Raw genomic sequence first — 15,834 nt, forward strand, 5'->3', positions numbered from 1 at the left:
GGTTCTCCTCCTAACTTTCCCAACGCTCCTTTTGTGTCTCTTTTTCCACCAGCACCTCCTCTCCTCATCCTGTCTCAGTCGGAGTCCCTCAAGGTTCAGTTCTTGGTCCCCTTTTGTTCTCTCTCTATACTGCATACTCATTAATTCATTTGGATTCCACTACCACCTGTACGTTGATGACACCCAGATATCTCTCTCCTCCCCTGACCTCTCCCCTGCTGTCCTACAACGTGTCACCAATTGCCTTTCTTCAATCTCTGATTGGATGTCCTCCCACTTTCTGAAGCTCAATCTCTCTAAAACTGAGTTTTTTTTATTTTTCCTCCTCATAACACTGATACTCCTCCTTCACTCTCCCTGCAGGTTGTCGGAACCTGCCTCACCCCATCCTTTCAAGCTCGCTGTCTTGGTGTCACTTTTGATCCTGGCCTGACCTTTGCGCCTCATGTCCAGTCTGTTGCTAAAACCTGTTGATTCTAACTTAAAAACATTGCCCGCATATGCCCCTTTCTTACACAAGATGCTGCCAAGGAGCTTGTTCATGCTCTAGTAATCTCTTGCATTGATTGCTGTAATTCTCTACTAATTGGTCTCCCCAGAAGCCGTACTGCCCCCCCTACAATCTGTGGTAAATGCTGCTGCCAGGCTGATCTTTCTCTCCTGTCGGTCTTCTCACACCTCACCCCTCTGTCGATCGTTACACTGGCTTCCTGTCACCTACAGGTGTCAATTTAAAATACTATCCCTTACCTATAAAGCTCTAACAAACGCTAGCCCCTCTTACATTTCTTCACTGATTCATAGTTATGCCCCCTCTCAGTCTCTCCGCTCTACTGTTGACCTTCTCCTGTCTGCTGCTCGCACCCTTACTGCAAATTCACGCCTGCAAGACTTCTCACGGGCAGCTCCTTTCCTTTGCCCCTGCCCCTGTCAACCTCTCCCCTAGTCTTCAATCCTTTAAAAAGTCCCTCAAAACCCATAGTTTCAGGAATGCTTATAGCCTCCAAGAGTAACTTCTATCTCTCAAACCTTCCTCTCGCTCTCTCCTATAGGGCCATACTCTGCTCTCACCTCCAGTTCTGCTACTTTCCCACCAAGCCTATTTGCTTTCTCTCCCAATACCCTTCCTATTGTGTTTATATACCTCACCTCCTTTAGACTGTAGGCTCGTTTGAGCAGGGTCCTCAACTACCTGTTTTTCCTGTTACATTTTGTTTTTGTCTCATTTGGTAAATTCCCCTTTTATTGTAAAGCGCTGCGGAATAAGCTGGCGCTATACGAATACCAATAATAATAATAATCGTACTGTGCACGATGATGTTGAACATGAAAACCTTTTGATTTTCAAATATTTCAATATCTTTCAAATATCTTCAAATATCTTTAGTCTAAAAGCTGTACTAGATGTGTGGTTATTAATGAATGTAAACATTGCTATTCTCTGTAAAATGCATCAGGGTATATACACCAAAACCACTTTGTTAAGATGAAGTGGTTTTGGTACTTAGGAACCTTTTAATTCAGAGGAAAGGTTGTGTATTTTAATCCTAGTATAATATTTTGATTTTAAATCCTATAATTGCAGTAGTCATTGATGCAAAGATTTAAGTAGTTGGTGATTAAAGGACCACTATAGTGCCAAGAAAACATACTCGTTTTCCTGGCACTATAGGGTCTCTAGGTCCCCCCCACCCTCATGGCCCTCCTACCGCCTGGCTCTAGGCGGTGGAAGGGGTTTTAAACTTATCTCTTTTCCCAGCGCCGGGTGGGGGACACTCCTCCTCCTCTCCTCCTCCTTCTCGTCGTCATCGGCTGAATGCTCATGCGCGGCACGAGCCGCGCGCGTAGTCAACCAGTCCATAGGAAAGCATTCTCAATGCTTTCCTATGGACGCTGGCGTCTTCTCACTGTGAAAATCACAGTGAGAAGCGCGAAAGTGCCTCTAGCGGCTGTCAATGAGACAGCCACTAGAGGCTGGATTAACCCTATTATAAACATAGCAGTTTCTCTGAAACTGCTATGTTTATAGAAGAAAGGGTTAATCCTAGCTGGACCTGGCACCCAGACCACTTAATTAAGCTGAAGTGGTCTGGGTGCCTATAGTGGTCCTTTAACCCCTTAAGGACACATGACATGTGTGACATGTCATGATTCCCTTTTATTCCAGAAGTTTGGTCCTTAAGGGGTTAATACTGATTGCAATACAATCACTAAACTATCTTCTAATATATAATAATTATGAATTTATGTCACTCCAAAGATTTTCTTAGTTAGTTAGTCACTAAACTGCATTTCAATGTATAATAAGTACATTATGAATTTACATCACTACTATAATGAATTTGTTACCACCTTGACGTGGGCTGTTTTGGCTACATCTTACATCGTATGGTCAAAAGTATGTGGGAACCTGACCATCACACCTATATGTTCATGTTGGACATTCCATTCCAAAACATGGGCATTAATATGGAGTTGGTCACCACTCTTCTGGGAAGGCTTTCCACAAGATGTTGAATTGTACTCATACAGCCAAAAGAGGACTTGCAAGGACAGGCACTGCTCTTAGAGGAGACTTTTTGGCTTGCAAATGATGTTCCAGTTAATTTCAAAGGTATTCAGTGGGCTGTAGGTCAGAACTTTGTGCAGGCAACTTTAGTTCCTCCTCACTGAACTAATCAAACCATGTATTGAATCTCATCAAACCATGTATGAAATTTGCTCTGTGCACAGAGATTATCACATTGGAACAGGAAAAGATCTACCCCAAATTGTTGCCACAAAGTTGGAAGGCACCCAATTATCTAAAATGTCTTTGTACCCTGCAACATTAAGTTGACCTTTCATTGGAATTAAGGAGCCTAGCTTAAACCCTGAAGAACAGCCTCAGATCATTGACCCTCCTTCACCAAACATACAGTAGGGATCATGCATTCTGGTAGATGGCATTCTCCTGGCATCTACCAAACCCATATTATTCCAGTATGCCAGTGAAACATGATCAATCACTCTAGAGAACAACTCCAGAGTTGTCGTGGCATACTCTATGCCAGTCCAACTGACATTTAGCATTGTGCTTGTTGATGTGAGCGTGCTTAGAGATGGAGAACCATTTCATGAAACTCCCAACGCTAAATGAACAGGTGATAGCTATGTGCTTCATTCTGGGAGTACACAAGGTCTACCACTGTGTGGCTGGTCTGTTATTCCTCCACTTCACGATGGCAGACATTTCACAAGCAAATACTATGTCAGTGTCATGTGTAATGTCACTGAGCTCTTCAGTATGATCTTTTGTATTGTCAATGTGTGTCTATGTAGATTTTATGGCTGGATTTTATGCACCAGTCAGTAATGGGTAAGGCTGAAATACCTGACCTGAATAATGTGTTGGGGTGTACACTTTTAGCTATATAGTGTATATTCCATTCTCAGTGGCCATAGGAAGTGTGATAAAGTGAAGGCAGAGAGGCCTTTTAACCCCAGGGGAAGTATGTGTAGTTTTTGTGTTGCACAACACAAAGCTTTGTTTAGTTATGGGCCCCTGGGGTGGAGTATTTGGAGAAGGGTGGGCCAATGCTCCACTCCACAGTTTAGTGGTTTTCTTGGGAGACAAAGATCCAGGCCAGGGTTTTTGGACAGTCTCCAACCCACTACTCAGCTGCAGATGATCAGCTGGAGCAGTGGGAATAAACCACTCCCTGCTAGGCAGGTACAGGGGGATTGCTGGCTTCCTCTCAGGAAGCAGGTAGGAGAGAGGGTGTTCTCTCCAGTAAGGGAGTCAAGGAGACTAGGCACTGGGAGTGCTGGCTTGAGGCACTGGGAGTGCTGGCTTGGAGCACTAGGAGTGCTGAGAAGAAGCAGTCAAGGCTGGCTTGGAGCACTGGAGTGCTGAGAGCAGACAAATACACTAGGTTGGTGAAACCCACAAATTTTGTTATAGTTTAACCCCTGATAGATAGGGAATCTGATGTGAGTTAGTGCTCAGACGAGCTAGGCTTTTTGTTGTAGGGATTTGTGTTACATCATTGCATTTATGTTTCGTTTGCTGCTGCCTGATGTGTAAATTTACAAATAAAGTTGCCGGGATTATAAGAAAATAAAAGGACTGTGCATATTTTGCCCTAGAGGACCGTGCTATCTACTAACAAGGATCACAATATGGTGGAGAATGCGGGCACAGTAGCACATTGAGGGTCTGTGGGTGTGCCAGTCATCCGTGGGTCTGCTTTTTGAGGACTTTTATTTTGGCAGACCTGCTAATCGAATAAAAAGCACTGTACCTTTAAGACTGTTACCTGCGTGGTGCTATAATGGAGGACCTGCTGAAGGCTCTGGTACAGGCAACTGCTGTACAACAGGAGGCTAACAGGAGAGCTGCAGAAAACAGTGCAGCCCTGCAGCAACTGGTGCTGGCCCAGGCAGAGGGTGCTAAAGTCCTGGCCAAAACACAAATGGAGTGCACTGAGTCCTTGGTGAAACAGCTTGCTGTGACACAAGCGGAGATGTTTAAAGTAGCCCGTGAGGAGCAGAAGAATCAGAAGGGAGAACAAGACAAACTGATAACTGAAGTTGACAAGTGTTTATATGAGAATCAAAACATTGCAGCTTCACGTGAAAGCCTCAAACTTGCTCTGAGTGACATCACAACAGATGAAGTCTTAGAAAAAGAGTTGGAAACAAAAACATTTTCAAGCTCAGAAACTGAATCTTGCATGTTTCAAGAGAAAGCTGGAAAGACATTAGAAAACAGAAAGGTGCTGATAAATCTTTCCAAGGCAACAAAAGGAGAAAAAACTACTGTGGCTGAGGCCAGCAGTGTCAAGCCGGTTTGTGTAATAAAAAGTGAAGCAGAAGCCGCTGATGTACACCCAAGTGAACAAGTTAAAGCCATGAAAAACAGACTGACTTGGGGAGTCAGAGAAGACAACAGCGAAGGAGCTGAGCTTAATAGAGAGAAGCAAGGCACCCCAGTTGAGTATAACAATGCGGTGCACTGTTTAGTAGCAGAGGCTACCCAAAAATGTCAATCAGCTGTTGGACAGTTTGGCAGAGAAAAGCAAGACAGAGAAGTAGTGACAAAACAAAGTCACGATAAGAAAGGCAATGTAGTCGCTTCTGATCTAATTCAAGAGAGAGCGACTGTTACAGAACCATGCTGTGATGATAAAATGGGCACGTCCGCAGCTAAGCCAGACCAAGGCGAAAGTTACAAAGTAGGTGACATTGGCGTAGCAGAACAAAATATTTCAGAGACACCTGGTATTGCTACAAAGACTTTGAATGATTGTCCGGGAGCTGTAGAACTGGATCTGCTGGCAAAGACTACTGCTACAAGGCCTGGGCGCACTGACTACCTGGAACAGCTGCCAGATTCTGGGAACACAGTCATGGGATTAAAGGCGGGACTCGGAATGCCTGACCGGCTGTTTGATACCGGGGCTGTCCTGACCCAGCGAGAGGACATGACTGCGTCTCTGGACACCCCCAAGGGAGCAGGGAGACCGCCAGACAGCCCAGAGGAAATCATTGCTGACATTGGGAGGTGGCCACTCAAGGCCGAGCAAGCAGAGGGAAACCCAAAGGAAGAAAGCTGTACTATAGTTTTACGCATCGCTCCTACATTCCTTAGATTTGGCTCTTTTGAAATATTCAAGGAAACTGATGAATTAACAGGCAGAAGGGGTCCTAGTGTCAACAGAAATGACGTTCGCATCCAAATGATTGATTATGTTATCAGTACGTTCTATCCAGACATTCAGAATACACATGCAGAGCACAAGATTGAACGAAATGCAGCTTTCTTCAGAGAGATAACCAGGAGGACTGCCAGGCTTGTTGCAGAGTGGCAGTGTGTTGGATTTTGCCATGGCGTGTTAAATACTGATAACATGAGCATTGTTGGGATTACTATTGATTATGGCCCATATGGATTCATGGACAGGTATGATCCAGATCACATTTGCAATGGGTCGGATAACATGGGTCGTTATGCCTACAACAAGCAACCAGAAATCTGTAAGTGGAACTTGGGAAAGCTCGCTGAGTCGCTGGTACCAGAGTTTCCGGTAAAAATCAGTCAAAGTATAATTGATGAGGAGTATGATTCAGAGTTCCAGAGGTGGTATATGCAGAAGATGCGAAAGAAGCTTGGCCTGATTCAAGCAGAGCTCGAGGAGGACAGCAGTCTTATCTCAGACCTGTTGGAAACCATGAACAAAACGGGAGCAGATTTTACAAATACTTTCAGAGTGCTCAGCAAGTATGCTGGGAATTTCGTCAGCGCAGAGGATTTTCTAGATATTCTAACTGAGCAGTACGCTTCCTTGGACGAGTTAAAGGTGGTGTTCAAACCCAAAATGGATCCAAGACAACTGTCGGTGATGCTGTTGTTAGCGCAGAGTAACCCTCAGGTATTTGCTTTGAATGGAACAAAAGCCAACATATATAAGGAGCTTGATCGTATCGAACGCTACAATAAACTGCAAGAGTCCAGTGAAGACCAGCTACTGAGTAATAACCGTGCACTCTGGGAACAATGGCTTCACAAGTACAGCACTCGGTTGTCAAAAGACCAAGCAACTACTGGGGATAATGATACATTTGTGGCTGAACGTGTGAAAATAATGGACTCTAACAATACGGCATTTGTGCTCAGAAATTATGTTGCTCAAAACGCAATTGATGCAGCTGAGAAGGGAGATTTCAGCGAGGTACAGCGGGTATTGAGAATGTTGGAAAATCCATACGATGTAGAAGTCTCTTTCCAACAATCACCTGATGAGGCAGGCGATGAAGATGATGAGCTTGAAGAAGAAGCTGGATATATAGAAATACTTTTGCAACACCAACAATATCTCTACAGGAAAGCACGGACTACCTAGAACGTGGACAAACTGGAGCCACCTTCAGCAGGAAGGGTCCAAGCACTATACAGAAGATCAGAGAGGCCCTAAATTTCATGAGGAATCAGCATTTTGGGGTCCCCTTTATTGCATTCTACAGAAAAGAATATGTGGAACCAGAACTTAACATTAATGACTTGTGGCTTGTGTGGCAGTGGGATGAAAAGTGGACCCAGCTGAAGATTCAAAAGCAGAGTCTTATCCGCCATTTCCAGAAGATGCAGGCTTACCAATATGACCAAATATCTGCAGACCCTGACAAGCCTTTAGCTGATAGAAAAAGGCTAATTACACACCAAGCCTTTGTAAAGTTTGCGCTTGAAAGTTACTCCGACGTTGAGAGATTATCAAATCAGAAGCTGCGGATGTGGAAGCAGATGATGATGATTGTGAGGAACTTGGCTGCTAAGGAGCCACACCGTATTGATCTTCAGCCTAGATCCGCTAACAACCATATTAGCGGGGAAACTGGAAAGAAAGGAGAAAACCTGATACTGAGCCAGGGACAATATAAATATGATGGTAGAGTGTACCCAAAAGTCCCATTATGGCTACGAGACCAGACTGAGAAAAAGCTCAGATGCTTCAACTGCCACCTGCAAGGACATATTACATATAACCGTCCTGAGAGTGAAGAGACAATACAATGTGACATAGTATTAAGGGCTCTGCATAGGATTGTATTGACCTGCTTAAAGATGTTTATGGCGACTGGTGGTGGTGTTACAGCACAGTTAAAAGTGGTGATGGTGGAAGGGAATTGTGCACAAGCACTAATTGATTCAGGAAGCGAGGCTACTTTGAAAAGTGTTCTGCTTCAGCCAGAGAAATGTGATATAAGACAAATGTTTAATATTGTATGTACACATGGTGACACCCGCACATACCCCAAGGCAGAGGTAGAGTTTGTCACTGAGGTTGTAAATGTTAAATGCCCTGTAGTACATTCAGCTCAAACGCAAGAGCGTATAAGTAAGGCCAGGTATCTGAGTACCTTGGACCTGGTCATAAGGTATTGGCAGGTTCCCCTGACAGAGAAAGCAAAGGGAAGGACAGCGTTTTCTACTCCCAAGGGGTTATGGCAACATAAAGTACGGCCATTCAGGTTGCATAGTGCACCAGCCCCCTTTCTGCATATAAATAGGATACTTTGGCCCCACAGAGAGAATGCAGCTGCCTACCTTGGCGGTGTGGCGATTCACAGGGTGGACTTGGAAGCACACCTGATGAAGGTCCAGTTGGTTGTGCATAATGTAAGGGCTACCGGTTTGACCGCTAACAAGTGTTATCTAGGATTTGAGGAAGCTAACTATTTGGGTTATCCACTTGGGTGGAGGTTCCTTAAACTACAAGGGAGCAAGGTAGCAGCCATCTACAATAGGCCACTTCCTGTAACTGAGGAGCAAGTCAGGGCTGGTACAGCCCTAGGTGACGTGAATGTTCACAGTTTGTGTTCTAAGGCCGCTCGACCCGATGGGTCTGAGCTGGGGGGGAGGATATGTGATAAAGTGAAGGCAGAGAGGCCTTTTAACCCCAGGGGAAGTATGTGTAGTTTTTGTGTTGCACAACACAAAGCTTTGTTTAGTTATGGGCCCCTGGGGTGGAGTATTTGGAGAAGGGTGGGCCAATGCTCCACTCCACAGTTTAGTGGTTTTCTTGGGAGACAAAGATCCAGGCCAGGGTTTTTGGACAGTCTCCAACCCACTACTCAGCTGCAGATGATCAGCTGGAGCAGTGGGAATAAACCACTCCCTGCTAGGCAGGTACAGGGGGATTGCTGGCTTCCTCTCAGGAAGCAGGTAGGAGAGAGGGTGTTCTCTCCAGTAAGGGAGTCAAGGAGACTAGGCACTGGGAGTGCTGGCTTGAGGCACTGGGAGTGCTGGCTTGAGGCACTGGGAGTGCTGGCTTGAGGCACTGGGAGTGCTGGCTTGAGGCACTGGGAGTGCTGGCTTGGAGCACTAGGAGTGCTGAGAGCAGACAAATACACTAGGTTGGTGAAACCCACAAATTTTGTTATAGTTTAACCCCTGATAGATAGGGAATCTGATGTGAGTTAGTGCTCAGACGAGCTAGGCTTTTTGTTGTAGGGATTTGTGTTACATCATTGCATTTATGTTTCGTTTGCTGCTGCCTGATGTGTAAATTTACAAATAAAGTTGCCGGGATTATAAGAAAATAAAAGGACTGTGCATATTTTGCCCTAGAGGACCGTGCTATCTACTAACAAGGATCACAGAAGCAATACAAAAATAAAAGATTGAAAGGTACTCATAGTAAAACATAGATTTGGCTAACATTACTACCTATCTATCCTCCCTAATACACAAGTATGTCCCGCCTACGCTCCTACACTCTGCTGAAGACTTACGTCTATCTTCTGTCCGTACTCCCACCTCTGATGGTCGCCTTCAAGACTTCTCGAGGGCTGCACCATTCCTGTGGAACTCACTTCCCTCCTCCGTTAGATGCTCACCCAGTCTCCACTCCTTCAAAAAAAAAAAAAAAAACACTTCTTCATAAAAGTGTATCAATTAAACTGTTAATAGCTCCAGACTGATTCCTCTCTTGCAACTGTCACTAGTCTAATGCTATCCTTACCTTTTGTGTCACTTTACCCCACTCCCTCTAGCATGTAAGCTCATTGAGCAGGTCCCTCAACCCCTCTGTTCCTGTGTCCAACTTGTTTGGTTACAACTACATGTTTGTTCGTCCACCCATTGTAAAGCGCTGCGGAATTTGTTGGCGCTATATAAATAACATATTAATAATAACCATAACTTAGTGATTTTGTTTTCTGTTGTTTGTTTGTTTTTACATATATGAATTTTTAATGATTCTAGATCAAGGTTTTTGAATGCCAAATGCAACCCTGCAACTAGCTGGAAGATCCTTTGTGAGAAGAGCATATTTTCTTATTTCTAAATAAAATGTCAGTGTGTAAATTCACAGTGACTTACCCTGCAGATTATCAGAATTAAACAATCCAATCCATATTTGTGGAACAGGTCAGATTACAGACAGGATACACGATTGCTAATCACAAGATACATTGCATAACAACTAACTATAAATTTACTTAAGATTCTGTTATCTCCCCTTTTATCAGATAAATGCCTAGAACAAGAGAAAAATATGATTCTGATAACATCGGGTCAAAACTGAAAGGAGTAACAGCCAGTTACATGAAAATGATTAGTGTAGGGGAGTAAATATGTGAAGAAGAACGGATCAACTCTGAATAGTACCTTATTAATAAGTATCTTATTAGCTGAGTAGCAGACATGCCGTTATGATAAAAATAAATAATAATAATGATAAAGAGTTTCTCCTGTAGATAATTCCACACGCCCTGTTACAATGGTTATATTACACTCTATTATATTTTGACAGGAACAAATGTTATTATTATACATTTGTATAGTACCCGTCCCCTCCCTTTTTAATTATTTTATTTCTTTTTCATCATTATTTTTTCACCTTCCCTTCTTATTTCTACTTGTTTATATTATTAAATGTTGATTTCTTTATATAACAAATTAATGTGAAATATGTTTTTTTAAAATACTGGAAATTTAACATTTAAATATAAAATACAGGGAATGGTTGCGATTAACCGATGTTAAAGAATGAGTGTCTATATTGCTTTTTTCTTTACTAATATATGTAGTCTGACCCAGGATAAGCCACATTTGAGACCCATGATGCTTTGCCAGACTTAAGACTGAGGCTGAGTTGTAGGTGTATAATAGCGGGTGTCTTCCTTTTGACCACCTCTTATCTGATCAATGTAACCCATACAGATTGAAATGTTTAATTTACATAATCTGTTGAGTAAATCATTGAGCACACACTGTGCCATATTATACAGAAATAACTCAATAGTGGATAACTATGTAGAGAGTTGCCATCCGAAATGTTGGTACTGCTTTCGAATGCACAAGCTGGACCCCCCAGTCATACTGTCCCAGTTTTGCATAAACAAACTCTCACACATGCTCACAGAGAAACACATTACAATACATGCACATTCTCAGGAGGAAAGATATAGATATGCATCCCACAGACACACAAATGCATTGCCATACAAACACATATACCCACTGATGTGTCCTAGATATAGCCATGCATCCCACAGACACACACATGCATTGCCATATATACGCATATATACACTGACATATACACAGATATGCACTGCCACGCACACACAGATGTACTCCTCATTTACACACACAATGCAGATACACTTACTTCAGGTGCACACACTCACTCCAGAGACAAACACCCAGATACATACCCAATGTTACATACATGCACTTATTTCCTAACACATACACACTGCCAGTGACATATAAACACACACACACACTTGGAATATTTACATACATATGCTGCAGCGGTTGGCTTCTAAGGGTCCAGCAGCAATTGGGTGGCTTGTGTACGTTCCCAACTCCTTTTATTTGTCATCTGTGGTTTCTTGTATGCTAGTAAGAAGTACTCTGATGTCACATCCCCTAAGCCCTGCCGCAAAGAAAAGGGTTTGCTGGCAGTGCCCCCAAGTAAGGGGCCCGCTATACAGGGTATCTTCAATGCAGTTCAGTGGGGGTGCTATCTCTGAACTAGACCTTGTGGGTACCCCAGCTTGAACAGGCCCCTTATTGGAGTAATGCCTGTACCTGGAAAGATAGACCTTTCTCTTTTACCTGGTCAGTAATAGCAGTAATTTAAAAAGCACCAGCCATCAGCATCAGCCCTTTTCTTTTTTGCTTGTAAATTCAGTTCTGATATACCTTTTCTTTTTCTATTTTTAATGCTTGTACCCCCATGATGCAACCCTGGCTGTGTATATTGCATACATTACTAGATTTGGCATATACATGTGATGCACAGCAGTACGTTTCAGAATTCACAGCGGTTAACCACAGATTCAGAACTGCCGCAAAAACATTTGCGTGTGCATGCATATATAGATTCTTAGTACACTGAGATACTAAGTAAATAGTTGACTGTCTTGTTGACTGTCTTCACATCTAATAAATACACAGGGTTATTCATTAAACTTAAATGAACACTTTAATGTTAAGTAGATAAAGATGTATTCCTAACACTAAAGTGTCCCTCCCAGTCCAACCTCTCTTAAAAAAAAAACAACAACTTTCAGTCACTTACCTTATTCCATCGCCGAGGTCCCTCAGCGCAGGGTCGCACTCTGCCTCCTCTGACATCAGCTGATAGGGGGACTTAAGCTGTGAAAATAACTTTGAGCCACTTTGAGTAAACAAATCACTGTATAACCATAAAAACCTGATAATCCTAAAATAATAGATTCTGTTCACATTTTGTGTCCCCTGAGGAGGCATTTTAAATGTTTTAGTTATCAATAATAAATCCATGATCACACTAAAGATTGATACTGTAAGCTGAGTATTAGGACTGATATAAGGGGATGCACACCTTCCTCGTTGATCAACCGTCACAGAGTTTTATCTGCTTGGCTTTTTTCTACAAGTTAGAATGAAAATGAGCATGTTTCTAAATTGTCAAATCTCCTACATTTGTGCCTTTAGTCTGTGAGATGTGTAGCAGTGCTATGTAACCTTTTCTAGAACTGTATATATTTATTCTTATTATTGCTATATAAAAAGCACCAACATATTCTGTAGTTATGTACAATAGTTGGACTAATAAACAAATTGTTGCAACAAAATAAGTTAGATGCACAGAGATAATGTAGTTAGGGCCTTGCTCAAATTAGCCTATTCCAGCATACTACATGTGATTAAAACATGGATGTGATTAAACAATGCCAAAGGACGTTCTAGACTGGATGTAGCCTTAGAGACCAAGTGGACTGCTTTACCAGTCTTAAGGAACCATATGTATAAAAGTCATGCAACATGTTATTTAATCCCTATGTGTTACTATGTGGCCTTGAAGTGTCCTGCAAACTTTATATTGTCTTTATCTTTGCAGTACCAACTATTTTGAAAGAGGCTATTCCAGCTACCACTAAGCACATTGAATCTGAGCTTGAGGCATCTAAGGAGAAGATATTCCAGTACACAGCGATTATAGAAGATATAAGTGGTAACCAAATGAAAAACAAGCTTCTAAATCTGAACCAATTGAAAGAAGCTCTGTTTAATGTACGGCAACATGAGGCTTTCTTAAATATTATTCTGGTAAGAGACACTATGGTGGTGTTTTTATTCACCTTAATCATTGTGCCATACTCAGCGCTGTATTTCATGCGAGGCTGGCAAGGCATTTGCCTTGAGTGGCACTTTCAGGGTGGCGGCAAAAATTGCCGCCCCCAAACACCCTGGCAAATGCCTTGCCAGCCTCTTGTCCTGGGGGACCAGAGAGCTGGCCCACTGGCCACCTCGGGGCCCCACCGAGACTAGCAGGCACTGATGTAGAAGGCGGGTGGCGAGGGAGCGCTCTCCTCTGAGCTTTTCCTACTCAGCTCCTTCGCGTGTACCGCAGTGATGCCGGAGCCAGAATATGATGCCACTCCAACTCCAGCATTACTGAGAGGCGCGCAAGGAAGCTGAGCAGGAGGATCAGAGCTCCCTCGCTGCCTGCCTTCACTGCTCACTGTGTGGCCAAAATTGTAAGTGTGTTAGTGAGAGTGTAATGTGTGTGTCTGTTAGTGAGGGTGTTAGTGTGTGTTTGTTAGTCACTGTGCTCGTGTGTATGTCTGTTAGTGAGTGTTAGAGTGTGTCTGTTACTGAGAGTGTGTGTGTGTGTCTGTCATTGAGAGTGTATATAGTGAGTATATGTGTGTCCCAGTGTGTGTGACACTGAGTGAGTGTGCGTTTGTCAGTGAGTATGCATGCGTGTCTTGTCAGTGAGTGTACGTGTCTGCCAGTTAATGTATATGTGTGTCTGTCGGTGAATGTGAGTGTGTGTGTAACTGTGAATTAGTGAGTTTGTGTGTACTTTCAGGGAAAGTGTGTGTTGTTTAAAGCGGCACTGTCATGCCGAATCCTGTTTTTTTTTTTTTTAATCCCCCTCCCGCCTCCACTACATCCAATTGACCCACTAGTCACCCCCAAATACCCCTAAACCCGCCAGATTACCTCTTTTTAAATCTGTATCTTCTGCCCCGATCTATATTCAGGGCGCCGCCATCTTTGTGTGGGTAGGTGAAGTCCCTGAGGGACACGTCATCTGCCCACACTAGACAGACTGTAAGATTCCCGCAAATGCCCAGTGAAACACCTGGACATGCGAACGGGAATTTCATCTATTCATTCATTCATCAGACAGACGAATGAATGAATAGAAAAAATCAGACGAACAAACTAACACTGAGTATCAGTGTTCGTTTGTTCGTTCAGTTTGTTACAAGGAGGGAGCTACCGGCTTGCAGCTCCCTCCTTGTAATATGTAAAGATAGAAGCGGCAGGGAGCAGTGCTCCCCGCCACTTCATAAGCCCCCCATGTCCCCCCCTCACTCTGTGGGAGTCAATTTGACCCCCATAATAGCACAAGGGAGAGTAAAATCTCCCAAATGCCCCTACTCGCTATACCGCGAGTAGGAGCATGTCTACTAAACAGTGAGCAGCCTGTGGCTGCTCACTGTTGAAATCAATTTACATAAATTACAATAAGGGGGGGCGGACCTATTGTCCTCCCCCCCTCCCCCACCCTGAGCGGCGGGCCGCGAAGATAATGAGGGGGGGAGGACCTACTGTCCTCCCCCCCAGGCCCCCACCCCTGAGCGGCGGGTGGGGGCCATAATGATAATGAAGGGGGGGGACCTACTGTCCTCCCCCCCCCGGCACCCACCCCTGAGCGGTGGGTAGGGGCCCTAAATAAAGATTGGGGGGGGACCTACTGTCCTCCCCCCCCGGCCCCCACCCCTGCGCGGTGGGTGGGGGCCCTAATAAAACAATAAGGGGGGGACCTACTGTCCTCCCCCCGGCCTCCACCCCTGAGCGGTGGGTGGTGGGCCCTAAATAAAGATGGGGGGGACCTACTGTCCTCCCCCCCCCGGCCCCCACCCCTGAGCAGCGGGTGGGGGCCCTAAATGAAAATCCTCCCCCCCAATCAAGGTGACTAGAGGTCCCAAGCCCCTAGACACCCCCCTCCCCACCCAATACAAACTATCCCCTACCTACCCCCCCTCACCCTAAAAATAGTGAGGGGGGAATAAAATAACTAACCTGTAAAAAAAAAAATTAAACTTACCATTTGACGTCTTCTTTTTTCTAAAATCTTCTTTCTTCAGCCCCCAAAAAGGCCCAATAAAAATCCATCATAACCGTTGCACTAAAAAAAAAAAAAAAAAAAAACGAGAAATGAATCCTTGTTCGCCTTTCGAGGGCACGCCCCGCCCTGCAATTAGGCTTAGAACACTCTGATTGGTTGGTTTAAGCCAATCAGAGTGCTCTGTGTCATTTTACACAGCGTGGGAAAATTCAAAAGAACTTTCCCACGCTGTGTAAAATGACACAGAGCACTCTGATTGGGTGGCTTTCAAGCCACCCAATCAGAGTGCTCTGTGTCCTTTTACACAGCGTGGGAAAGTTCTGCTCTGTGTCATTTTACACAGCGTGGGAAAGTTCTTTTGAATTTTCCCACGCTGTGTAAAATGACACAGAGCACTCTGATTGGCTTAAACCAACCAATCAGAGTGTTCTAAGCCTAATTGCAGGGCGGGGCTAGGCTTTATAAGCCTTGACCCGCCCTGCGGAGCTCAGTACGCGGCGTGCCCTCAAAGGATTAATTTTTTTTTTGTGCTCGTTTTTTTTTATTTATTTTTTTTAAAGTGCGACGGGTATGATTTTTTGGGGGCCTTTTTGGGGGCTGAAGAAAGAAGATTTTAGAAAAAAGAAGCCGTCAAATGGTAAGTTTAATTTTTTTTTTTTTACAGGTTAGTTATTTTATTCCCCCCTCACTATTTTTAGGGTGAGGGGGGTAG

The 15,834-nt window shown here is 43.9% G+C and overlaps 2 protein-coding genes across 3 annotated transcripts in view; both read left to right on the top strand.

Moving 5' to 3' along the window:
* The window catches only part of CFAP206 (cilia and flagella associated protein 206), a 56,895-nt gene that overhangs the window by 27,116 nt on the left and 13,945 nt on the right, over window positions 1-15,834 (top strand). For both annotated transcript variants that reach the window (XM_063441152.1, XM_063441151.1), the window contains exon 7: window positions 12,879-13,087. In XM_063441152.1, coding sequence (XP_063297222.1) covers window positions 12,879-13,087 — 209 coding nt within the window. The remainder of the gene's footprint in view (window positions 1-12,878; window positions 13,088-15,834) is intronic.
* LOC134585341 (uncharacterized) lies at window positions 4,314-6,884 on the top strand. Its single transcript, XM_063440748.1, has 2 exons — window positions 4,314-4,614; window positions 4,726-6,884. Exons 1-2 carry the CDS (start codon window positions 4,314-4,316, stop codon window positions 6,882-6,884), a joined length of 2,460 nt encoding a protein of 819 aa, XP_063296818.1.

The sequence above is a fragment of the Pelobates fuscus genome, chromosome 2 (assembly GCF_036172605.1).
Source record: "Pelobates fuscus isolate aPelFus1 chromosome 2, aPelFus1.pri, whole genome shotgun sequence".
In the NCBI taxonomy this organism is placed as follows: domain Eukaryota; kingdom Metazoa; phylum Chordata; class Amphibia; order Anura; family Pelobatidae; genus Pelobates; species Pelobates fuscus.

Excerpts from the sequence above, each read along its gene's own strand:
- LOC134585341 (XM_063440748.1), top strand. The coding sequence starts at position 4,314 with ATGGAGGACCTGCTGAAGGCTCTGGTACAGGCAACTGCTGTACAACAG. Across the intron at positions 4,615-4,725 it reads TCAAAACATTGCAGCTTCAC|AGAAAGCTGGAAAGACATTA; the intron begins GTGAAAGCCTCA and ends GCATGTTTCAAG.